At 52.8% G+C, this 23,717-nt stretch overlaps 1 protein-coding gene across 1 annotated transcript; it reads left to right on the top strand.

Moving 5' to 3' along the window:
* Positions 1 to 5,497: 5,497 nt before the first annotated feature.
* Positions 5,498 to 22,140, top strand: SYNDIG1L (synapse differentiation inducing 1 like). The gene is made up of 4 exons (XM_059474461.1): positions 5,498 to 5,546; positions 17,219 to 17,672; positions 18,891 to 19,028; positions 20,496 to 22,140. The coding sequence occupies exons 2-4, from the start codon at positions 17,244 to 17,246 to the stop codon at positions 20,652 to 20,654; spliced, it is 726 nt and encodes a 241-aa protein (XP_059330444.1). The 5' UTR covers positions 5,498 to 5,546; positions 17,219 to 17,243; the 3' UTR covers positions 20,655 to 22,140.
* Positions 22,141 to 23,717: the final 1,577 nt, after the last annotated feature.

The following is a 23,717-nucleotide window of genomic DNA, read 5'->3' as shown; positions in this document are numbered from 1 at the left end:
TGTTTCAGGCTACATGGGAGTAGAGATTTGAAGTGGTGTGGTTTTCCCCCTTGAATTTCAGCCCCTTGATTTTCTTCATAACTCACCTAAGTGTTACCTTCAGCAGTTGCAGAATCACAGTGAATCAGGCTGGAAGGACTGTTCTGCGGCCATCCATGGTGGAGAAGTAGTCCCACCAGCTCAGCATTTTTAGGAGACTGTTATCTTTCATGGCCAGATTTACCACGAAGCTCTGCTGGCTGCGGGCGAAAACAGCCAAAGCATATGGAGCAGCTATTCTGGGTTTGCTTTGCTTTTCCAGAGCAATGCAAAGCAGCTAGACAGCACACAGGGTTCCCTTCCGTATCCCACTCGTCCTCCAGATGTCTGCTTTCTCCCTGAACATATCCCTCACACGACATGACTGCACCCATACACACCACCTCCTTCTCCCTCCTTGCCCCCTTCCTATCCTTGAAAATCCCACACTGCTCCCCAGCTCTGCCAGCCAGCACCACAGCTGGCTCTGCTCCAGGAGCATCAGCTCTGGTGGGGATGTTTGGAATTCATGGAGGTCTCTTGCCCTTTTCCATAATGACCTCCATGTCCTATCCTCCTAAGCAACTGCCCAGGAGAATGGGAGTTTCTAATGCTGTGAGGAGCTGGAGATTCTGCCACATACTTGAGGCATCCAGAAAGATTTCATAGTTGGAGCAAGGAAAAGGTCACGCTGAATGTCTATTCACAGCATGTCAGCTGGGAGCTAAATCACTGCAGAATTCAGGTGCTTTCCTAAAGTACCTCCTTCCCACATCCAGCTCGTGCCAAGAACAGTGCCTGACACCTGAATGCTGCCTCAGCACCACTCACAAGGGACAAGAGGCCCCCTTGGACATGGCTGCATGAGACACTCAGGGCCGTGGGTGACAGGGAGCAAGGGAGGGATAGGAAGGGATTCCTTGTGGATTTTACTGCACTGAAGCATTTTAGTCTCCAGCCTCCTCAGAAGACAACGTTTGCTGAGAAGGAGGAAAATTACACTAATTCCAGAAGGATGCTATTCATATATACTGCAAACACAGGCTTCTCAGGAGCTTTCACTCCACGTGAGGTTGGAGTTATCCGTGTTATCAGGTGCTATTCACATCATATCAGAGTCCTGACAGGATCTGATGCTGGGTGCCATGTTTCGTAAGGGAACTGCATCTTATGTGTTGTTTACTGGTGCCTCCTAAATGGCCAGACTTCCTCATGAACACTTTAAAAACTTCATTCTTCCCTCCAGGGCTTAATGCTTCACTTTTACAGAAGACTTGGGGTTTTTAAACTGTATTTTTCACAATAAATGATCTGAATTTCTCTTTTAATTGAAAAATCCCAATTTATCCATAACAGCTGAGTCATGACCAACACAGTACTGTAATTTTTTTATTATTTTCTGTATCCCTTTATGAAAGCAATCTGACAGCATGTTCGGGGTTTTTTTCCTCACCACTGTACATTAACCAGATGGTTTTCGCTCTATTGTCCACAGATACGCCCACATAATTTTTTTGCCTTCATGCTTCCAGTTAATTTAGAAATCACTAGTGATTATGAAGCACTGAACTTGTTCCTTCCAATATGTTTTACCTTCCCCCTGTCCATGCCTAATTTCTTCTCCCATCACGCTGCCCAATTAATTAGCTTTGGCTTATCCCTCTGAAGCTTCTCTCTTGTCTCTAGATTTCACTAATCTGATCATTTTTAATAGCTGCAAATATAACTTTAATCTGCACGGTGCTCTCCTCAGCCATCACAAACAGGCACTTCAAATCCCCCACATGCCTCACCTGCACAGAGTGCCTCTCACAAGTGAGTCCTGCCTGATGTTCTCCTGTCCTGCCGATGCAGTCACCTGAGCAGCAATGCTCAGCCATCTCAGGTGTGGCTTGTGTCCCTTTCATTGTGTTTTCACTCTCTGTTTCTGTTTCTTTGAGGATGATGTGCAGCTGAGCCCTCACCTTTGTGGAGATCTTCCAGTTACTGGGCGTTTTAGTAGTGTCTGTCCATTTCTGGCGCGAAATCTTTCATCGCAGCACTCTGCTTGTGATTGTTTGGCAGGAGTTCAGGCTTTGAGTGATCTGGGGTTTTTTTTTTTGGCTGTCAATAAAGTAATGTTACCAAATTTGTCATGGCATATTTATCTGTTGCTATGTCTGTAGTTAAATGAAGCAAGTGAAGCTCAGAATGTATTGGCAGGCAGATTTTAATGTTTGAGAGAACATAATCAAAAACAAAACCCCACCTTTCCATGCCAGGCTGGCCTGAAACACAAGTATAGCCTTTTCCTTTTGTATTTTATGTCTCCAGCAACATTTTTTCTAATTATTTTTTTAAGAGGTGCATCCTTTGGATTGTATAACAAGTCCAATGGGATAGTGCATCAGCTAATATTTAATGTAATGAGATCTCATTTTCTTCTGTTGGATGGTTTCTCAACAGTCTCCCTTGCAGCCGAGAGCAAAGGGCCATTTTGATATCCATTTTCATTTCATGCATCCCAGTGGATGCATAAATACAACAAGAAGTTTCAGTGGAGTGGGAGGCTCTGTGCATTTTGCTACATTCCCTTCAGTCTGTCCCTTTTCTTTTTCTGGGCAGGAATGTTTCCAACTGGCAGCTTATCCTCAGTGCCCCAGAAGTGTTTTATCTCTGGCTGACTCTTCTAGGTCACACAGCCTCTTGCCTCATGTCACCTCCCAGGGACACTGCCCATCTCTGGTCTGGACTCAATGGCTGTGGTTATAAAAGCAAAGCCCCAAACCACATCATTTAGGCTGATTTTTGCCATAACTCCACAAGCATGTACATATCTGTGTATGCATATGTTTCTCTCGGAGCCACCTGAGGTCAGAGAGGCTTTGATTTGGGATGCTAATGTCCCCTTCTCATTGTTCAAACAGGAGAACCAGTGCTGCAGCTCTGCTGCTAAGCAGTGTACCTGTAAAAGTTGGTGAGGGCTGATCTTCTGCCTGGCCAGGCAACTGCTGCACCTGCTCATTACTCCAGGGATATGTGTGGCTCTGGTGAAGGATGGAGCAGCCATTCCCAGCTGATGGAAGGAGCTGGCCAGAACTGTGCAGGGATGCTGTGGTGGAGGTGACCATGCACACCATGGTGGCAGTGATGCCCCTGGGAGCTATCCTCCATGCTCCCATCCTTCTGCATGTGGAAAAGCCAACAGAGCTCTCTGGGCCTCAGCAAGACATGGATCGAGATGCTTCATCCAGCAACTGAGTTTTTCTTTCATGCTCCCCCAGGACAGGGAGAGATGGGCATGTCTTGCTTCCCTATCGCTCCACAGCCTCTCCATCCTTTCCAAGAGGCTGTCCTTGAGGAATGGGGCCTCTTTGCCTTTACTTATCCCATGCTGGCTGGACAGGGCTGCATGGGATCTCATAACTGAGGCAAACAGCAGGACTGGGAAGGAGGCAGTCAGTGGTCACTGCATCCCCACAAGCTCCCAAGGACGTGAGCAGGGACCTTATGGGGACTTTGTCTCAGGGAAGGTGACTGTCACCAAACCTCTTTGTTCCCACCCGTGCCACAGCAAGTCCCACTGATTCCCCTGCTCCCTCACAGGGCTGCAGCTCACCCCACTCCCACACTGTACCTTGAGGTGTGCAGAGCTAGAGCTTTACATCACACCTCGTGGGACTTTGCTTTGGAGTTGGAGTCAGCAGGGCTGAAGGAACCCCTACAAGTCATCTGCTCTGTTCCTGCATCCCAAGTCACATCCTGAGGCCACTTCCAAAGCATTCTTCTAATCTGGATTGACTGACCTAGGAAGGCAGAAATGCATGACTTCCTTACTTCTCCCCTAACCCTTTCCTGTCTGTCCTGCTCCCTAGGGACATGGGAACAACTATTTCCTTCTTAGATTCCCCTCAAAGTGTGCTGGCTGTGTCTGGCCACAGGGACCTGTTTTCCCTGAAGATTGCTCTGCTCATAGCAGCAGCCTGTGTGCTCTGGCTGACATCCTCAAAGACAGCTTCCCTGCTGAGGCCCCCAGCCTGGGGCTTGCATTCTGGGCTCAAACCTCCCCAGACCTGCTGGGGTTGCCAGCAGTGTGACACAGATATTACCCCCAGGGAGGGAAAGCTGGCCACCTGTCCCTGCTTCTTTAGAGAACACAAGCATTTCAGTCCTGTTGTTAGCCCACGTAATTCAGTCCTTTTAGCTTTTCAAAAGGGTGTCTCTCTGCTACTGGACAGATGTGCAGCTATCTGAGAGAGCTGGAGCAGAGGGGAGGCTGCCCTGCCCATCTCCTTCCCTAGCCAGTGCCCCAGCCCCTCGGGTAATGGACCATGAGACCCAGCTGCCATGGTACATAGCCCGTCAGCTGGCAGTTCAGCTCCTGGAAGAAGCTGGGAGGTGTCAGAGACAAGCCCGGACCTTCAGAAATTCGCGTTGTGCTGAGAAGACACAGCACAGCCCCACGGGAGCCTGACCGTGGGCTGCAGAGGGTGACAGCCGGGCAGCACTGCCGGTGGCCAGGGGGGCTGAGGCACACCTGTCACGGGCTGCTGGTGGCACAGCAGCGCTGAGGACGCTGAAGGCGGGCGGCTCTCTGCCGCTCGAGCAGGTCGCTATGGCCAGACCAGGCTCCAGCCGAGTGCGTGTCTGCCAACAGCCGTCTCGGGGCTGGGAGGTCCTGAGGTGGGGAAAACCATTAGGGGGACATCTGGGGAGTTAAGGAACAGCAGGGCATCGGTACAGGGCTCAGGGAGCTGCCGAAACCCGAGGGAACATCACGAGCTCCCCGGGACATTTGGGGGAGCGGGGGAAAGGGGCTCGGGGAGAATGGGCTGGTGAGGCTGTGGTCTTGACTCTTGCCGTGCTGGTGCAAACCCGGGTTACCTCCAGCAATCGGAGCGATGCCCAGATGTGTGTGGAGCGAATCAGCCTGCCCCCCTGATTCTTACGGAGCAGGGCAGAAAAATACCTGACTGAGCAAGCAAACGAGCTGCTGTCCCTGGGGTGCAGCCCCCAGGCCGGGCTGCCGGTCCCCGCAGCACCGGCTCGGGCAGCGAGAAATCGCTTTTATCCTTTTCCTTTAAAGTCTGCTCGCTGGCACCGGGTCTTTCCCTCGCTGGGGGAGTGGGAAGGGCTGTGCCCTGGGAAATGCAGCGATCCGGAGAGAAAGGCGAGAGTTTGTGCCGCGCTCTCGGAGGCAGCAGGAGAAGCAGTCACGTCGGGAGCAGCGGCGCGGCTCCCCTCGGCCAGCCCTCGAGCCGCTGATCGCAGAGGCGCCGATCGAGCGCGGCTCTGCGGAGGTGCAGCGGCTCCGGCCGCGCCGCTCCCGCCGGCCCCGCCGCGCCCCGCACCGCGCACCGCCCGGGGCTCCGCGCTCCCGCCGCTCCCGCCGCTCCCGCCGCGGCCCGGCCCGCCGCAGGGCCGCCCACCCGGCCACAGGCCGCGGCGGGGCCGCCGAGCGCTGCCGGCCGCCGTCATGCCCGCCGCCGCCTCTCCGCTCCCGCCGCCGGCGCTCCAACTTGGCGGGTGAGCCCTCCCTCGGCACGCAGGTAAGGACCCGCGTACGGCTCTCGGGTGGGGGCACCCCCGCTGGCCCCGGGCCGGCCGGCGATCCCGGGGGATCCCGGAGCTCGTCCCCAGCGTGCCCAGGCTGCTCCGGTGGGATGGCAGCGCGTCCCCAGGGAAAGGCGGCCCCGCGCCGAGCTCGAGTTGGCGCCAGGGGGTCAGAAAATACCTTGGGGGATGTAAAAATGAAAGGTACAACCGGGACAAATTACCTCGTCAGAGGCTCTCTGGGGTGGCCAAAATGTAAGGATTTCAACCAAAGTTTTGGAGGCCAGATATGTCGGAGCAATTGCAATGACACCTTGGACCCGGGCTGCCTTCAGGACTCCCTCCCCGGGTGGCAGCTCAGCCGCCGGCCGAAGTTTGGGGGTGGTTTTGTTCTTCTGAGAAGCCTGAGCAGCCGGCGGGAGCCGCGCCAGTGCCGGCCATGGGCGGGATGGGCAGGGGAGCAGCCCGGGGACCCCGGCACACACCGCTGCTGAGGGTGCCGTGACTTGTGCCAGCCACACGACTTCCCTGAGCTGCACCATCTCCCTGTAGCCCTGAGGATGACCTCCCATTTTGTGTCTGGGGGAAAAAGCCACTCGTTCAGGAGTTTCAATGGGAAGCACTTTCCTTCTCTACCCGGTGCCTGTTTATAATTCCTTCTCCGAAGCTGCTGCGGGTTTCACAAAAGCCATGCTGCTCTCCCAAACCCGTTTTACTGGGCTGCTTTCTTTGCTTCTGAAAAAGATAAATTCCCCTTTCATTTAGCTTGGATCTGCGACCAGTAAAAACCTTTTTCCCAGGAGGAAGGTAGCACTATATAAATACCAGGGGAAACCAGAGAAGTGGGGTCTGAGCCTGCCTGCCACCCGCAAGGAAAAAAAATAGCTTTGGTCTCTGAGGGATAGTTGCTGGTTACTTTGTAAATTGTCAAGAGAAGAAATTACCCATGTCAAAATGCAGTGACTGCATTTCTCTGGCAAAAGTTTCTTGTGCCATAAAAACAGCTGGCAGAGCTGATGCTTTGGGGAGCTGAATCCACTTCACTTTGTCTCCGTGAGCCACCGTCAGAGGCAGGTAATAAACACCATTATTAAGGAATGAGTAATTTGCTGCAGCTCTAGCACAGAGAATTTGTACAGCAGATCCCTGCTTTTGCATGGTACCCAACTCCTTCCTGCCCTCAGCCCAGCCTGCGGACGTCACCATCACTTGCAGAGAAGTGACCAAGTAATCAGAAAAATAATTGGCCCTTAAAATCTCCCTCTACCACCTACAAGCTGCCTGGAGCAAGCCCCAAAAGGGCCATTCCTGCCTAACCCAGGAGATTATGGCAGAGCAGTCTGTGGGGCCCTACAGGGCATGGGCACTTCAGGCCATTTTGGTTTGTCTGCCCAACTCACAGCCCCTGTGCTTGTGTTGGGATGTACTCACATCTTCGCAGGACCGTCTTTGACTTCACTAGGTAATACAAAGCTCTGACCTTTCTGCCCCCCTTTTCCTGCCTATTTTCTGAAGTTCTGGACCTGAGCCTTGACTGGCAGTTATCACTTGCAGGAGATGCAACTCCATTGCTGCTTTCAGGGTGGTAATTTCAGGCAACATCTTTAGACAGATTTTCTCTATTTGTATAGCTGGAGATGGGCAAATGATTGGCTTTTCTGAGTGAAGGGCCAAGGCACAGCATCAGAGAGGGAAAAAATTCTGTTACAGGTTTCCTCCAAATTGTCCTTCTGTGGCTGTTTCTGTGTCAAGTGAAAAAGTCAGCAAGCTTTGCTCAGCCTGGAAGGGAAGGCTTCAATGATCCCCAGTGTTTCTTGGGTGCATCACTTAAACCAGCTTCCTTTTGGAGTAAAACACTCCAGGTATGTTTTGAAAACCAGAGCTGGTTGCAGGATTTGTCCCCAAGCTACGTGTCTGGAAGCTCAACAGCTGGTGTGAAAAACTGGCCCAAGGCACATCAGAGATTCAATGCCACATGTGACAGCCACACTGATGCTGCTCCTGAGCTGGGCAGAGCTTTCTCTGCAAATCCTTCCCACTCTCCATGGCTTCCATGGAGGCATGGAAGGACAAGAGGGTCCCCACCCAGCAGGAACATGCTGGGAGGGAAGCACCACGAGCAGAATGTCCTCCCTCAGCCCACCCAGGACCAACAGCGCAGCTCACCCAGTGCACAGCTGCCCCTTTCAACACACTGTGATGCTGGATGGGAGCAAGAAGCAAGCTGAGTCCTCTCCCAGGGGGTGGTGTCATGGGCTGGGATGAGAAATGGCCCAGGAGGAAATGGAAAACATCCACACAGCAAATGAAGGAGCAGTCCAGAGGAGCATCAGCAAGGCAACTTGACCAGGTCATGGAAAAGAAAATGTGATATTGTTTTATAACAGCTTTGTTTCCATATTATATGGAAGAAAATTTAGCACTATCCTCTGCATCATCCTGGAGTCTGATACTGTGGGATGGACAAGGGTTGTGGGATGGCTGGGGGCAGCTTCTGCCTTTCCTCTCATTATATTCCTGGCAACAGAATAAACCAGTGTGAACTGCCCCTCCTCAGACTCAGAGGGCACATCTCCATTTTAGTATTCCTTGGCAGTATGGAATTTTGGAATATGGAAGAGTCTCAACAACTGGTTTGGATTGCACTTTTTGACCCTAGTAATAATTTTAACACCTTGAAGTTTGTCTGGGCCTGCAGATGTTTGCCAGATGGGGAGACAGCAATCTATTTATTTGCTGGACCAGGAAAGCATCTTACTGCTGATAATTGGAAACTTAGGGCTTGGAAAAGTAAGCCAGAAAAGTGTCATCTCCACAACTTAAGTTCACTTTTAAAGGGAGGGCAGATCATTGGCAGATAAATTAAACATCTGAACAACAGAGGAGCCTTGTGAATCCCCAGGAGAATCAGGACACGGTAAGCAAGGTGGAAATAGCCCTGAGCTGATGCAGGGAGATATGGATAAAATAAACAGGGCAGTGGGGAGAGGAGGGTGCTGCATGCACCAGCCTTCAGGGTGCTAATGAATCATTTGAGTACGGATGTGTTCTGAACAGAGACAAATGAGCAGTCCTTAACAGACGCTTTGCATTGCCAGCTTCAGTTGATAACAGGGGGATTTTCAGGGAGATGTGAGCATGGAGCTAGGTGCTGTGGCTAAGCTGCTCTATCAGCAAGGCACAGCTGTGAAGGGGAGGACATCTTTCTGTGCCCCCGACAACTGCTGCCACCTTGAGTGTGTCCCTGTCCCCGTTTTGGTCTTGGATGGTGCAAGTCTCTCACCGGGAAGAAAGGCAGGTCCCATCTGCCTGACCACTGCTGTGCTGGGTGCCAGGATGTTGAAGGGAGATCATCCCTGGGATGCAGACCTGCAGGTGGTCCCAGGCTGGGCTGCAGAGCAAAGGGGAACACGGCTGGAGGGGAGCATGAGGCACAGGTCTGCTCCAGCACAGGGCACTGATGCTCTCAGAGTGCTCTCTGGGGACGATGGGGTGCAGGGTCCCATAGTAACAGCAGCCATGAACGGCCTGTGGGACCTCATGAGCAGGAGAGCCTTGAAGCAGAGATGATGGGACTGGAGAAAAGGGTCTGGGTAAAAGTGCCTACTTGGAGAAGAACATGGAGCCATTTAGGATAACCATTGTGTTCAGTTCAATACTGGGTATAAATAGTGATGGAGAAAACCTGATGTGAAATCGAGGACTGTAGTCATTAGCAGAGGAAAATCAGCCATGAGCAAAATTACAATCTGCCAGCAAGAGCTTCTGTGCCTCTTCCTGCAGCAGAGAGAGTGTCTTTATAGTAAACACATCTTGAAGGACCTCTGTGATGAGTCCAGTGGAATATTTGTTGTCCCTTTGGGCACTCTGAGCAAGGAGCCTGATCTGGGGCAAGGGGCTGGGCTGCCTCTGTGCTGGAGGCATTGGAGCCCAGGTGTCAGTGGGTTTGGTTCTCAGCACCTCTGCATACATGGATCTTTCTAAGTAGGTTTTCTACACTGAGGGCAGAATGCCAATGCCCCTCTCCCCAGAGAGCAGTCTTAGTGTGATTCCTTAGGGTGGTCCTGAACTGAGGAAGAGAAGGTTGAATCCCAAACCCAGTCTGAGCTCATGTTTCTCCAGGACAGTGATTTAGATGCTGTAGCAGGCAAGGGAATCAGTCTCCTCTGACCCTCGACTGGTATTTTTTGGCTCAGATGAGAAGTGAAATCCCAACAGCTTCCAAAACTGTCTTCACTGGCTAATGCCTCAAAGGGCAGGAGATGCTGACAGTCTCAGCAGCGACCACACTTGGGAGTCATTGCCCTGACTCCCACTGTCTCCCAGCAACCCTGCTGGGTCCCCATACAGGAAAGTGAAGAAGCCTCTGGTGAGAGCAATCCATCAGCTTTGTTTGGTGTCATGTGCCCCTTTAAAGCCCCTCACAGGGGCTTCCTGTTGAGGGTGCTGCAGGGCTGCTGTTTGTTTGGGTGCAAACCCATCAGGAGTGCTCTGAGGCTCAGGACTGTCCCGCTGTGGCTGTTGGAATGTCAGAACTTGCCCATCCCTGATCCTGTCCTGGTCCACTTCCCTGGCCCAGTGCTGCCAGTCAGGTCACCCACTCTGCTGTGCCTCGGCTGGGCACCCCATGGCCACTCTGCTGCCCTGCAGCTCCGGACCAGCCGCAGGAGCAGCCCCCGACCCTGCCTGCTCTCCCCCCGGTCCATGTACACAGAACAGCCTGCAGAAACTTCCGACAGCACCTTATTTACTTGTTTGCGTCTCCTGCTTAAAAAAGGCCATGCCGAGAGAGTCCAAACCTGCTAATTTTACACCTAACCACCCACACCACCATGTGCTTTATTTCCATCACCATTTATGCTTCCTTCCCGCGTCGCCGGCTCGATGAGCCTTTCCCGTACCTCTGGTGCCCGAGGGGCACGGCGGGGCGCGTCCCGGCCGGCTGGCTGAGCCCCGGGCCGGCTCCGTGCCCTCGCTGGACGAGCCAGGCCCAGCCGTGGGGCGCTGGGCCGCCGTAGCTGTCCCCAGAGATTTGGGCACTGGGACACCGGGCCCAGGCTGTGCCCGCAGCCGCCGGCCCGGCCCCGCTGCGCTGGGGGTCGGGAGCGGCCGGGGCGGTGCGGGACTATGCGGGATGTGCGGGGCTGTGCTGTGCTGTTGGTGCGGGGCTGTGCTGTGCTGTGCTGTTGGTGCTGTGCTGTTGGTGCGGGGCTGTGCTGTGCTGTGCTGTTGGTGCTGTGCTGTTGGTGCGGGGCTGTGCTGTTGGTGCGGGGCTGTGCTGTGCTGTGCTGTTGGTGCTGTGCTGTTGGTGCGGGGCTGTGCTGTGCTGTTGGTGCTTGCTATTGGTGCGGGGCTGTGCTATGCTGTTGGTGCTGTGCTGTTGGTGCGGGGCTGTTGGTGCGGGGCTGTGCTGTGCTGTTGGTGCTGTGCTGTTGGTGCGGGGCTGTGCTGTGCTGTTGGTGCGGGGCTGTGCTATGCTGTTGGTGCTGTGCTGTTGGTGCGGGGCTGTGCTGTGCTGTTGGTGCTGTGCTGTTGGTGCGGGGCTGTGCTGTGCTGTTGGTGCTGTGCTGTTGGTGCGGGGCTGTGCGGTGGGCGATGCGCGGCGCTCCGGGGACACCTGGTGGCCGCCTGGCGAGCGCCGGACGCGGCCGGGGCGGGGGACACGGCAGCCAGGACCGCGCTGGGGCGCCGCACAGCCCGTGTGTGTGCGGGCACTGGTGTTGTGGGAAGGCTGCCCGGAGGAGATGGAGTTTCCAGTGCTCCCCTGTTGATGGGATGCGCACCGGCAGTGTGTTCCTACCAGAGCTGGGGACAGGGAGGGGTGGGAGCCCCAGCCCTGGAGAGCCCCTGGAACGGCTTCTCCAAAACCAGTCCCTGCAGCCCCAGGGATGGATTTGCTGCTCCCTACCATCAGGAGCAAGACCTCAGTTCTGAGCATAGCTGGGTCAGAACACTGCCGCAGAGAAACGTTTCTATCAGAGACAATAAAGACCCGGTTTCCACCTGGAAATTGCCCAATTTGACTTGTGATCCTTGAAAAGCAGCCCATGGCATCCCAATTCTCAGAGCAATTTAGTCTCTGTTGGAGCCAGCAGCCCTTTGGTACTGGCTTTCCACCTGTAGGAGATCAGAACAAGCATTTTATTCACTCCTTTCCTGCTCTATCAAACCAGCTGCATCAAAGGTGTGAATCTGATTCTCTACATACAAATGCCTCAGCTATGCTCTCTCTAATCCAAGTCCAGGCTTTGTGTCACCTTCTTCCTTCCCTCCTGGTCCTCACCAGCTCTTTCGCCTCCAGCAGCTTCATAGTCCTTTTCTTCTCCATGTCTGTGACCAGAGTTCCTCTCTGCCTGGCTCAGATGTCACTTTGCTTCCCTCTTGCCCACCATTTCCCTTCCCACTGCTCTCCTTACCAAGCTCTTTTGTTTCTCCGGGTACCATCTCTGCCAGCCCCATGGGGGCCATCATGTCTCACCACCCTTCCCTCCTGCCCCACGCTGAGACCTGCCTCCCCCACATCACTCCCCTGACCTTTCCAGCCCCCAGCCCACCTCACCTGATGCCACAGCATCCCAGCACTGGTGGAGGCTTTGTTACACCCCGGGCATGAGCAGCCCCTCGATGTACACACTTGTGCTGTGCCCAGGCCAGGAGCAGCGGTGTCAGACGAGCGCCCATGGGAGTGCTTCAGTGCTGACTGGAGCCAAACTGCTTTCTGCAGTCGTGTCTGTGGGGCTGATGGAAGCATTCCTTCTCCCCTTGAGCTGTGGTTCACCCTGCAGGGCTCAGGGCTGGGACATGCCAGGGATCCATGCTGCTGCACATGGCTGAGAGGGGGCTTGGTCCACTGCTGCCAGACACACTGTCCATGAGCTCTCACAGCCATTCCTTCCCCCCCTTCCCAAAATGACAGCTGCCCAGGCAATGCTGGGCAGAATCACAAGCTCGGATGCCCTGGGGCAGAGGTACTGTGTCCTGACTGGACCTGGGCCTCTGCTTAGAAGATCCAAAGCACCTCCTGAGAGCTTCTAGGAAGGTCTGGGCCCAGGGACAGGTGCTCAACAAATCTCCTATGCTTTCCTCTTCCATCAGGAGTGGGTCCACATCTGTCCTGGGGCTATGGCAGCTGTACCTGGCCAAGAACAGGACCAGGCATTCACGCTGTCCCCTGCCCTCAGACCAGCCAGGGCATGGCAGTGCAGCAGGACACCAGGGAGGGCACCGACCTCCCCTGGTGTTGTCCCAAGGGTAAAGCCTTCAGCCAGGGTGGGCTAACCTTCTCACTCTGGAGTCTGGGGACATGCACCACAGCCACAACCTGCTAATGAGCCCGGGAAGCAAGGCAGAGTGTTTGCTTGACAGGGCAATTAAACGATGATTGATTCCTGGAACAGCTACTTAATTCATCATTAGCTGGCTTATCATAGCCGGCATCTGTGCCAAGGGTCCCTCTGAGAACTGCCACAGGGGATGTGGTGTGGAGGTGAGATCTCTGAAATACAAAGCTAATTTTGCTACCTCTTTATTTTCGTGCCTTATTTTGGCTCATTTTACCCAGCATTTGCCTTAAGAAGCTGAGAGTACACAACACAGCTGTGCATTTCCCACTCTGCTGGGGGCTGCTGCAGCCAGCCTGGGGAGTGTGGGGGCCCGCTCAGGCAGCTGGTTACAGGAGCAGCCGTGCTCCGGGGGAGGCAGTTCAGAGGGAGCCAGCAGCTGTCAGGCAGCAGCAGAGCCGCAGCAATGGTTCAGCTCAACTAGGGCACCGCAGGCTGCCTCCTCCCAGGTGTGCCCAAGCTGTGTGTGTATGCTTGTGTGTGCATCCTCCTGTGCACCCTGCAGCACATCTGTGTGTGTGCATCCCCCCCATGCACCCAGCACCACATCTGTGTGTGTACATCCTCCCTGTGCACCCTGCAGCACATCTGTGTGTGTGCATCCCCCCCATGCACCCAGCACCACATCTGTGTGTGTACATCCTCCCTGTGCACCTAACAGCACATCTGTGTGTGTGTGCATCCTCCTGCGCACCACATCTGTGTGTGTGTGCATCCTCCCTGTGCACCCAGCAGCACATCTGTGTGTGTGCATCCTCCCTGTGCACCTAACAGCACATCTGTGTGTGTGTGCATCCTCCTGTGCACCACATCTGTGTGTGTGTGCATCCTCATGTGCACCCAGCAGCACATCTGTGTGTGTGCATCCCCCCATGCACTCAGCAGCATCTCACCTCCATTTCCTGCTGCCAGTACAGCCCAGACCAGCCCCATGGGGCTGATGGATGCTATCCAGGCTTGCTGGCAATCAATGGCCATTCTTTGACAATTTTGTCTTTTCCTGTGTTCTTGCTTTCATCTTCTGACTTCACTCCTCTTTCCCCAAGCTTGGTTATTAACAGGCTTTCCTTCTCACCAGGCTTATTTTATTACTAGGCTTCCTTTTTTAAGTCTCTATGTAGCTAAATTCCCTGTAGGATTCAGATAACCCAAGTGGGGTTTGGGGTCATTTGCAGGGCTGGTCTGACTCTCTCCTTCCCTGCACATGTGCATGCAGGGCTGAGCCTCACCCTCTCTGCCATTCCCTCTCTAATGTCATCTCTAGAGGCTTGATGGCCCTGGTCAGCACCTGCAAACCCAGACCATTGTGTACACAGCCTCTGTGTGATGTGCTGATCCTGGTCACTGAGGAGGGGGAAGCATCTCTAACCCCTCTGGTAGTGGCACCTTTCACACTTCACCATTGTTGCAGAGGAAGGTTTCAGCCTGGCTGCTCTCCAGCAGGGCTGAGCACACTGCTGTTAGCGTGCTGTGACACTGGCCCTCATTGTCCCCTCCCCTCTGCTGGCAAATGCCAGGACTGGGCACAAAGGCTGCAGTTGGTGACTCCTGTGCTCATTTATCAGAAGCACAGTGAGACTTTCTTCTGCCCTTTTCCCTTGTCCCTGCAGTCTCCCAGCATGAGCCCCAACTCCCAGGAGTGGAAGGCAGCAAGGAAAAGAGACTTTAGTACAAGTAAATATTTTTTTCATTCCAGAGGGTTTAGGACTAGCACAGGCTAAATCCTTCTAGCTGTGTCCCTGCCCTGTCCATGCTCTGTGCAGCAGCTCCAAGATACTGGCTCTGCTCTAAGGACAGCTCCAGGACAATCTGAGTGACCAGAAAGGTTTGAGCTCACTCCACTTCCTTGGGATGAAGCCTCAGCCCTGCCCAGCCCACATTCACAGACGTCCCCATACTTGAGGAGTTTTTTCCTGTGATTTCTTTTGAGTGTTACTTTCCTAAGGTATGTTCAGCCTTGGACATTTGCTGCCTGCAAGCCCTTGCTGCCTCTTCCCCAGAGCCCAGGTCAGTGAGGCATCTCCCACTAGCCCTTCTAGCATCCTTTGGGACCCAACAGAGTGCACGTCCAGCAGCAGTCCAGCTGCACAGATGCACTCCTCCCACACTGCTTCCCTGGCACCTCCCAAACTGCCTTTTAGGTTCTGCCTTTAATTTCTCCCAGCTCCTTTCCCTTCTTTCCCCCTCCCACTCTCCATTTCCCAGTGCTTGCTGCTGTGAGTGTGTGGTTTTTCTGAGCAGCTCTGCTCCTTCTCCCGCCTGCTGCTGAGGACCATGGGCAGCACAGCCGGTTCCACATGGGCAGCACCGTGCCCGGGTCCCTCTGCTGGTGCTCCTCGGCACATTTGGCACTGGCTCCCTTCAGCAGTTCTCAGCAAGATCCCATTCCTTCCTACCCTAGCTTGCTGCCAGAATCATTTCTTGAAATAAGGCATGGACACTGTACTAAAACTGTCAATTTTCTCTCGCTAGTGCTGGGCTCCTGCTTTGGCTGCTGCTCTCAAATGGCACTTGGTGACTCTCCTTACAGTTTTGTTAAAAAATAGGCTATTTTATTAGAAATCTAATTTGCATGTTAAGGTAAGCAAAGAAGAGGGTTGTGGTTTCCTTGTCTGAAAACTGGGGTGTAGCTTTGAGCTTCTCCGTGTCTATGCAGAAAATAAAACCATCTTTGCTATAAATATGCATCTCTCTTAAATATTTTGAAAATACTTAATGGCCATCTGCTGCACGAGCCACTACCAGCTTTACAAGTAAGGTGGGAGACTGTGGAAGGCAGGGAATGGTTTTAGGAAGGGAGAAGTGAAGGGCATTCACCAAATGCACAGTGTTTTAGCAGCACGAGAGGGCTTTTGAACAGTTCCATTTTCCTGAGCAGATTCCCAAAATGTGATGACCACTGCCCAAACAAAGCCAATGGATAGGTCCATTTAAAACCATGCATGGCTCTCCATCTGCATGGTGTGGAAGAGTTTGGCCAAGGAAACAGGACCACTTGGGCTTTTCAGTTTCTCAAGTCTTCATTTTCTCTGATTATATTTCCCTCTTGAGGCTTAAAGCCAAGATTATGTGCTGTCTATCAGAAAACCTAGTGCTCCTCAGGGACTCTTACAGCAGGAGGAAGTGTGACCCTGCTGCACAGGATCCTGCAGAGGAGTCAGTGACCCAGGTCTCCAAGGAGAACAAGAACATTTGAGGTTGCAAGGCAATAAGGTGGCATGGTCTGGGAGCTGGGAAAATGATAAAGAGATTGTAGAACCTGGGGCTCAGGGAGTGAAGAGGGCAAAGTAATTGTTTCTCTCTCCTGAGAATGCTGATATTTCACTGCACTTTTTCATTGTTCCAAGGTGGGTTGGGAAACCAAAATAGTAAATGCTCCTCTGAAGGAAAGGGGTGGAAATATTTCATCTGAAAAATTTTCATGGGAAAAAAAAATGAGAACAGTACAAGCCCTCAGCACTCTGAAATGGAGGAAGGGAGAGGGAGGTGAATTTCCCTGAGGAAGAAATCCGTGTTGACATTTGTGGCTGAGGATCTCCTCTGGACTCAGCATTTTCTGAAGCTGCTGGCCCAGATCCAAGGATGTCTGGCTGCCGCTGTACCCAGAGGTGGAGCTGGTTTAAACAGCACTTTGATGTGATGGATCATTTACTCAAAATTTCATCATTTCAAAGTGATGACCAAACCCCATGGAGTCTCCCCTTTAATGTCCACATCTTTCTGTTCCTCCTCACAGCTGGCTGAGCATCCAGCACTCCCATCCTAGCCTCCATGTCCTCTCAGCAGACCCCTGGCTTCCCTTGGTGGCTCACTGCACTTGCCTCAGCCCCAGTTCAGGCTTGGATGAGTCCTAGAGAACTTCCCATGCACCTGAAAGCCAGCTAGGTGTATGTGTAATGTCCAGTGGAATATAATTCACCATGCAACCCTCTGCTTTGGGGAGTCAGGGAGGCTCCTTGAATGATTGTCAGTCTCTTATCTACTTCTGTGCTGTCAGTCACAGTGCACATTATGAACCAGCAGAAAAGATGAAGTAGGTCTTTCCCTGTCAGGCTGCACATGGCCAACTTAAGATGCATTATAGATACAGCAAGTCCTCATGCTAATCCAGCCTGAATCAGATAACCTTACTGCAGGGTTGCATCCTTATCTTGCTGCCACCTGGGGAGATAGCGCTCAAGCTGTGCAGAGGTGGGGAGGGATCTTGTTTTCTCCAGTATTGCCAATTTTTTCTGTTCCCACTAGCCTCTTGACATTGGCTGTGCTTTTGTGCACCCTCGCCTTGCTGCAATAACAGCCTGCTCCCTGCCACCCCTCTGCTCCTGCAGGATCTCCCCCAGCGCCGCCGGCAGCATGGAGAGCGTGCGTGAGCTCCAAAACCCGCTCCTGGCCAAGCCCAATGGCCACCTGGGCAGCAGCTATTCCTACCACCAGCACCACAGCCAGGACTACCCCAGCCATCGCTGCCAGGGGAAACTCTATTCCTACATATTCCAAAACACTGGTGGTGCCAGGACTCACCAGCTGCTGGATGCCAGTTCCCTGCAGCTGGCTGTTGAGGCTTTGTACGGCCCCAGCTTCATCCTCGTGAAGGATGAGACTGCCCTCAAGGCCAAGGACAGCAAGATGGAAAGCTGCGAGACCACTTTTACAGAGAGCAAAGAGTCTTCATCTGAAGCTTCTGAAGGGCAAGAGGCACAAGGGTCCTGCCTGGTAGAGAGTGACATCCGTATCCAAACTGTTTCCTATGAGGTGGAGGAAGAGGAGCTCCAGGAGTATGAGGTGAGCTTGAACAGGTAGGATGGCACTAAACTCCTGTGCTCATTCTTTCTGGAATTTGATTCAAATTCTTGATAATTTATTCTCCCTTCTTTACCCAGAACTCCCCCCCAAATCTTGTCATCTCCTGCCTCACCAGCCTCCCTGTGCACCCAGTATTTTTTCTTCCTCCTTATAATTTTTGCTCCTTTTTCCTCACTGCTGACCTCAGAAGGAAGTCAGCTTCCCTAAGAGAAGCCTGGCTGCCTGCTGCTGGGAGCAAAAGGGATGTGGGTCTCTGCAGGACCCTTGGGAAATGAGAATGCTTTGAGAAGGGCAGCCTGCTGCTGCTGGGGCACTCGAGCTAAAGAGAAACAGCAATTCTTGCATAACAGCAAAATTCCCATGCGTGATGGCAGCAGCTGAGAGAAAGCTTTATAGATATAGATAAAGACAGGATGAAGCCTGCACAGGAAGAATGAGAGCTGACAAAGCAGCCTCCTTGCTGTGCTGTGCTTGAACAGTGGTGCCAAGGCTGGGAAACATCATCCAGGATTCTGAGAGGTGGGAGCGGGTCTCAGAGCCCACTGGAGCTGCTGCCTGATGACCCAGCACAGCTCTGCTTCTTTTGGTGTGGGTGACGCAGCCTGTTCAGACGGCAGCAGGGATGTCCCCACCTCTGTGTCCCCTCCCCACTAAGGCACATCACCTGCAGGGTGCTCTGAGGCTGGCCCAGCAGTGCCCCAAGGCAAGAGGGCTCCCCACAGCCACTGAGCAGTGACTCATTAAGGGCACAGGCCATGCTGCCCTGCAATGGAAGCTCCACTTCAATTGCTTTCCCTCACTTCCTAAATTAGTTTAGCGAGATATTGATCTCCTAGACTCTAATGGGGATAAGTCACTCTGTTTAAGTTTGTTTAAGCTGACAAACAGTCAGTTCTGCCAAAGCTGAAGATATTTCAGTTTAAGACTCTCTCTAATGCAGGGAAATCCCAGACCCCCAGCATTTGCTCTGGCAAGGAGCCGAGAATCCAATTTGCTGAGCTACGTTGTTCCTCATCAAACCATGCTGAAGAGTCTAAAATATTTCTGAAATTTACTCCCTGAATGTGCCAGTGGGAATTGTATGAGAACATGTGATGGGATCAGGAGAGAGGGGGAGCTGGGAGGCAGGGTGCTGAGATGCAGCCTGCAGCGTGGCACGGGCAGGTGGGCATGTGCTGAATCCATCTGGTTTTGCAGAGCGACTCCTCCAGCGACAGCGAAAGCGAGGATCACTTCCTGATGCTGCCCCCTCGGGATCACTTGGGCTTGGCCCTTTTCTCCATGCTCTGTTGCTTCTGGCCCCTGGGGATTGCTGCCTTCTACTTCTCCCAAGGGGTAAGGAATCCCTTTGCTTGCCTGCATGTGCCTAGTGTTACAGCAAGGGCCCTGAAAACCTCAGCGGCCCATGGAGGTGACCAGCACCTTTCTGAATCTAAGGCTCATCTCTGTGCCATGGCCATAACTCTGAGGGTTGACACAAAGGGTGCTCCTGGATGTCTCCACAATTGTTGTGAGGTTGGAACCCCTCCAGTTCTGGTGTGGGTTACTGGAAGTCAGGCTTTTCCTTTGGGTTTTCTGGCTGTTATTTACGGAACTGGGGCTCCTCTTGGCCCCTTGCCCAGCTTCTCACTCTCAAGCCAGGTTCAGGAAAATGGCATTTTCCCACCTGTCCTCCCATTCTCCAGTAATGTGAAGGTTCTACACCATGACCCAGGCTGAGGCAGCTCATGCCACAGGAGCCAGGCTGCTCTGGAGGCTGGAGGCAAAGGGGAGCTTGGTGTCTGTATCACACTACAGCTCCTCCTTGCACTCGTTTCTGATGCACATTGGCTGACCAATGTCAGGCTGGCAGAGGCTGGAGAGGCAATGGCCCTCAGGCTGCAGCACTCACAGGAGCTGCTGTGTCCCTGAGGACTTAGCCTGGAGCCTGGGCTCACTTACACTGCTGTTGACCCAGAATAATTCATGCAGAGCCAGAGGATTTACTCCACATTTGCATAGATGCTGCTGTACCAAGAATAGATGGGAGGAGGCATTAAGAAGTTAAATCAAGAGGATGGGAACAGAGGTGGAAAAATATATTACATGAGTTCCTAGAACAGAGTTGGTGAGAGGCAGGGGAAGCATTAATTGATTAGGACCCAAAGGAGCAGTTGATTTCACATTTTCAACATAGTGCAAGATAGCACAGTGCACTCTCCATGTGGTGATGTTGTTGGGGCAGTTTATATCTAGCTCCATTTTCTATAACTACCCCCTTTGTTCACTCACTGAGGCAAGGACCATATCTTTGTTTGGTGTCTGCACATTGAGTGCATTGATGCCCCCCTGGCAACTTGAACTCAAGTAGTAGGTAACAAGAGCATATTGGGGTATGTCCTGAGCACTCAGAGAAGATGGAAGTTGCCATCCTTTTCCAGAGAGACAAGGATCTGTCTCCACTGCTAGTTTCATCAGCCCTTCAGAAGCAAATAGGCTTCAGCTGAAAACCCCATGCAGGAAAAAGCCCCATGCAGGAAAAATCAGGTGGACCAACAGACCATGCCATCAAGAGTCAGCTCCCTGAGCCTAGGCAGTTTCTCATTACAGCTCTGTATAGGGTGCACTGGTGTCTGGTCAGTACCACACAGCCATCACCCCATGCACTGAGGTCTCACAAGAGTTCAGCCACCTTGCTGTCTCCATGGGGTGCAGTGGCCAGAAGCACTGACTCAGAAATGAAACAACTGCATGCTGGTTAAAGGCCAGGTTGGTACATGTTAAAGGCCAGCTGTCAGCAACAAGCATTTCTTCTCCTTCCAGACCAGCAAGGCTGTCTCCAAAGGAGATTTTCACCTGGCCAGCTCAGCTTCCCGCCGAGCCCTGTTCCTTGCGGCGCTCTCCATCACCATTGGCACGGGAGTGTACATCGGCGTGGTGGTAGCACTGATTGCTTATCTCTCCAAAGGGGGCCACGTGTAGCTGCCACCTGCATGTCACTGTCATCTCTGGCCGCTGACCCTGCTGGGATTGAGCTTTCCTGTAGAGCACAGAGCACCGGGGCCTGCGAGGGCTGCTTGCACAGCAGGGCCCAGCATGGATGTCCTGCGCAGGTTTCTTCCTCTTGCAGACAAACAGTGGACTCCTGTTCTCCCTGAGGCTGTGGCATGTGACCATCTAACAACAGGGAATTGAGCACCAGCCCGGCTGCTGGGACAAGGTGGAGCATATTTGCCCAGTGGAAGATGTGCAGGAGAGAAACCGCACGCTGCTGCTGGGCTGGTGCAACCACCCCAGTCGGGGGCTACAGCTTCCCCTCTCAGCCCTGCAGCTGGGAGATCCATCCCTTGCCCAGGCTTGGCCCATGAAGGGTACACACAGGGAGAAGAGGGGGTATGGTGCCAGGGAATGACTGCTGCTTCTCCTGGGAGGCCAGAGTCCTGGTGGGGTCTCCAGACTGCTGTGATGGGGACAACATTCCCACTTCAGTGCCATGGGGTGGCCTGACCCCTCAGCTGCAGTGAAGTAGGAGGACAGAGCATGGACAAGACCAACAGACATGCTCTCTGCATCCCTCTGCAGACAGACAGACCCCTGATCCACAGGAGAACATCCCAAGGAGGAAGGCAGGCTGGTGGCTGCACACCATCTCTCCTGTTGTTGGCACAAGCTGGTAGAGACAGCAAGGTTTTCTCTGTGTTAATAGTGACTGCCATGGTGATCCCAAGTCAGAGCCCTCATAAGGTTGCTGTTCCAGAGTGCTGGGCCCTCAAAAGTTTTGTAATGGAAATCTCTACCCAAGAAGTGTCCTGGGAGGCGTGCTGGCCTTGAAGAATTCCACTCCTTGTGCTAGGTCAGGGCCCTGCACACAAAGAGGGATGGGAAGAAAAGGCTGACAAAACCTGCAGAATCTGGGTGGGAGTGCTGTTTGTAAGGGGATGAGATCCAGAGAAGGAGGAGATGTGGAAGGAGCCTGAGACACAGGGTGACCTCAACACACTCCTTCCCATGCCTTGGAGAGAGGTATCTCCATCCATCCAAAAGCCTCTGGTAACAAGGAAATACCAAGCACCCCCTGCCATACATCTTACTTTTGCTTATTTGTATATTGTCAGCAACACCCGAAATGCTTCAGAAGTGGGTATGAAGGCAGTGGTTGCCCCAAAGGGCTGGAGTTAAAAGCCATGCCTCACTCCCCATCTCCAGCATCCACCTTTGACCACCCTCCTCTCTCTGGCTCTCCTGCTGCCTCTTTCCCCATGTGCAGGAGACTGCAGGCAGGCTCTGGGCATCCCTCACCCCCTTCCCAGAGTTTCTGGGCAGGCTGCAGCCAGCTTTGCAAGAGATGCAGCATGTTCCTCCAGCTGGGTTCCATTCAAATGTACATTTCATCCTAAAGAAGCATGTCAATGTCTGCAATTGCCATTGTACTTGAGCCATAAAAGAGAGAAGTGCATCAGAGACCTGTACAGAAGCTGGTCTGAAAGTTCCCACTATGTTTTTTAACATGGAAGAACTAATAAAAAAAGCAGGAGAAAAGACTCTGTTTGTAATAATGTGGAGCTGGCTATCAAAGAGGTGAGCTTCACAAGAGTGCCACACTCACTTAAACCTGGAGGTGTTTATGCTGTTCCTGAAGGAAGTTATCATCTAGCTGTTGTCTGGGTATCCTGGAGGGAGGTGTATTTCAGTGTAGATCACAGTGGGCAAATATCACCAAGAATGGTGGTGTAGGCTTTTTTCCCCCTGTGTAGTTGAACAAGAATTAGGGACAGAGACTGGAGCATCTGTGTGAGTAGGAGTAGCATAAAATCTGCTTGAAGAGGGGCAGAAAAATACAAACATCAGGAGGAAATAAGCAGATCTTGCTTCTGATCTGCAGACAGAGAGGCAGAATTTGCAGGACTGGCATGTCCAAAACAGATGAGGTGGCCTTAGAGAAGAGTAATAAGGGGCAGACTCACCTGGCACCTATGTGATGGTTTTCATTCCCCTCTCCTGCATGTGCTCAGCCTTCCTGGATGTCCATCCCTCCAAATAACCAGGCAAGGGCTCATCTCTCCCCTTCAAGTACCCCAGAATCAGCAGGGGTGGGAGGATCTCTGCTGATTCTGGTCGAGACAAAATTATTTGGGCTGCCAGACCAGAATCTACAATAAGATACAGCATTTGCTTCTGAATTTGTAATTCTTCCAGCTGGTTCCCTGCAGGGGCTTCCAAGAGTGGGGGGTCCAGCAGTCTTCAGCCCACTTCCCATGGGCAGTCCATGCCTCTGAACCCCAAACTGCTTCTTTGTCTTTTTTTAATTGGAGCTGCATGGGGAAGGAGGAGGCTAAAGGGCCAACAGAATTAGAGTCTTTTCCACTAATAGCCTGAATCCCTGATGAACTTGTCAAAGCGGGGGAGAAGGGCTGTGCCAGAGCATCCCTAAGGGGGGCATTATGCAAATGCAGAAATTAGTTGGAAACAGCCTGAAGGGAAACATGTGGAAATTTAAATCCAAGAAGGAGCATGATCACTGCTGAATAACTTATTATAGACTCACAGCCTCTGCTGTAGCTGCCTGAGCAGAAGGGAAGGAAGCAAAAAGGCAACAAGACACAGCAGTTAGGGAAGGTTCAAGCTCCAGAAATTTGACCGAGCTTAAAAAAAAAGTTAAATTAAACTACCAGTGGGTGTGGAAGAAGTGACTCTTCACCCCCTTCCTCCTGCCCTCCCAGAGAAGGGGTCCCTCTCCCAGCCAGGACCCTCAGCTCAGCAGCAGAGCTCTGTAATGGTCCAGATCCCACAGGGGATACTCAGGAATTTGGGGGAAAGGAGGAATAGCCTCAAGTTCTGGCCTGGCAACATGTCTAGCTCAGAAAGAAGGAATGGAGGGAGCCTGGCAGGTCACTGCTGTGGGAGGTGATGCGGAGGGCAGAAAGTGCAAAGATGACCTTTGTCTGTGTAGAGGAGCAGTGACAAAGTGACATCTCTGGTGGCTGATGAAGGAAACTTTGGGGTCTCTGAGATGGGGATGGAAGAGGGTTGATGAAACAGTGATGC

This window comes from Ammospiza nelsoni, chromosome 6 (genome assembly GCF_027579445.1).
Source record: "Ammospiza nelsoni isolate bAmmNel1 chromosome 6, bAmmNel1.pri, whole genome shotgun sequence".
NCBI classification, from domain to species: Eukaryota; Metazoa; Chordata; class Aves; order Passeriformes; family Passerellidae; genus Ammospiza; species Ammospiza nelsoni.
This window is presented reverse-complemented; position numbering and strand designations above follow the sequence as displayed.

What these genes read in the sequence shown, in the direction of transcription:
- SYNDIG1L (XM_059474461.1), top strand. Translation starts at nt 17,244, where the DNA reads ATGGAGAGCGTGCGTGAGCTCCAAAACCCGCTCCTGGCCAAGCCCAAT. An exon ending in AGGAGCTCCAGGAGTATGAG is followed by an intron (nt 17,673 to 18,890) that starts GTGAGCTTGAAC and finishes CTGGTTTTGCAG; the next exon opens with AGCGACTCCTCCAGCGACAG. An exon ending in CCTTCTACTTCTCCCAAGGG is followed by an intron (nt 19,029 to 20,495) that starts GTAAGGAATCCC and finishes TTCTCCTTCCAG; the next exon opens with ACCAGCAAGGCTGTCTCCAA.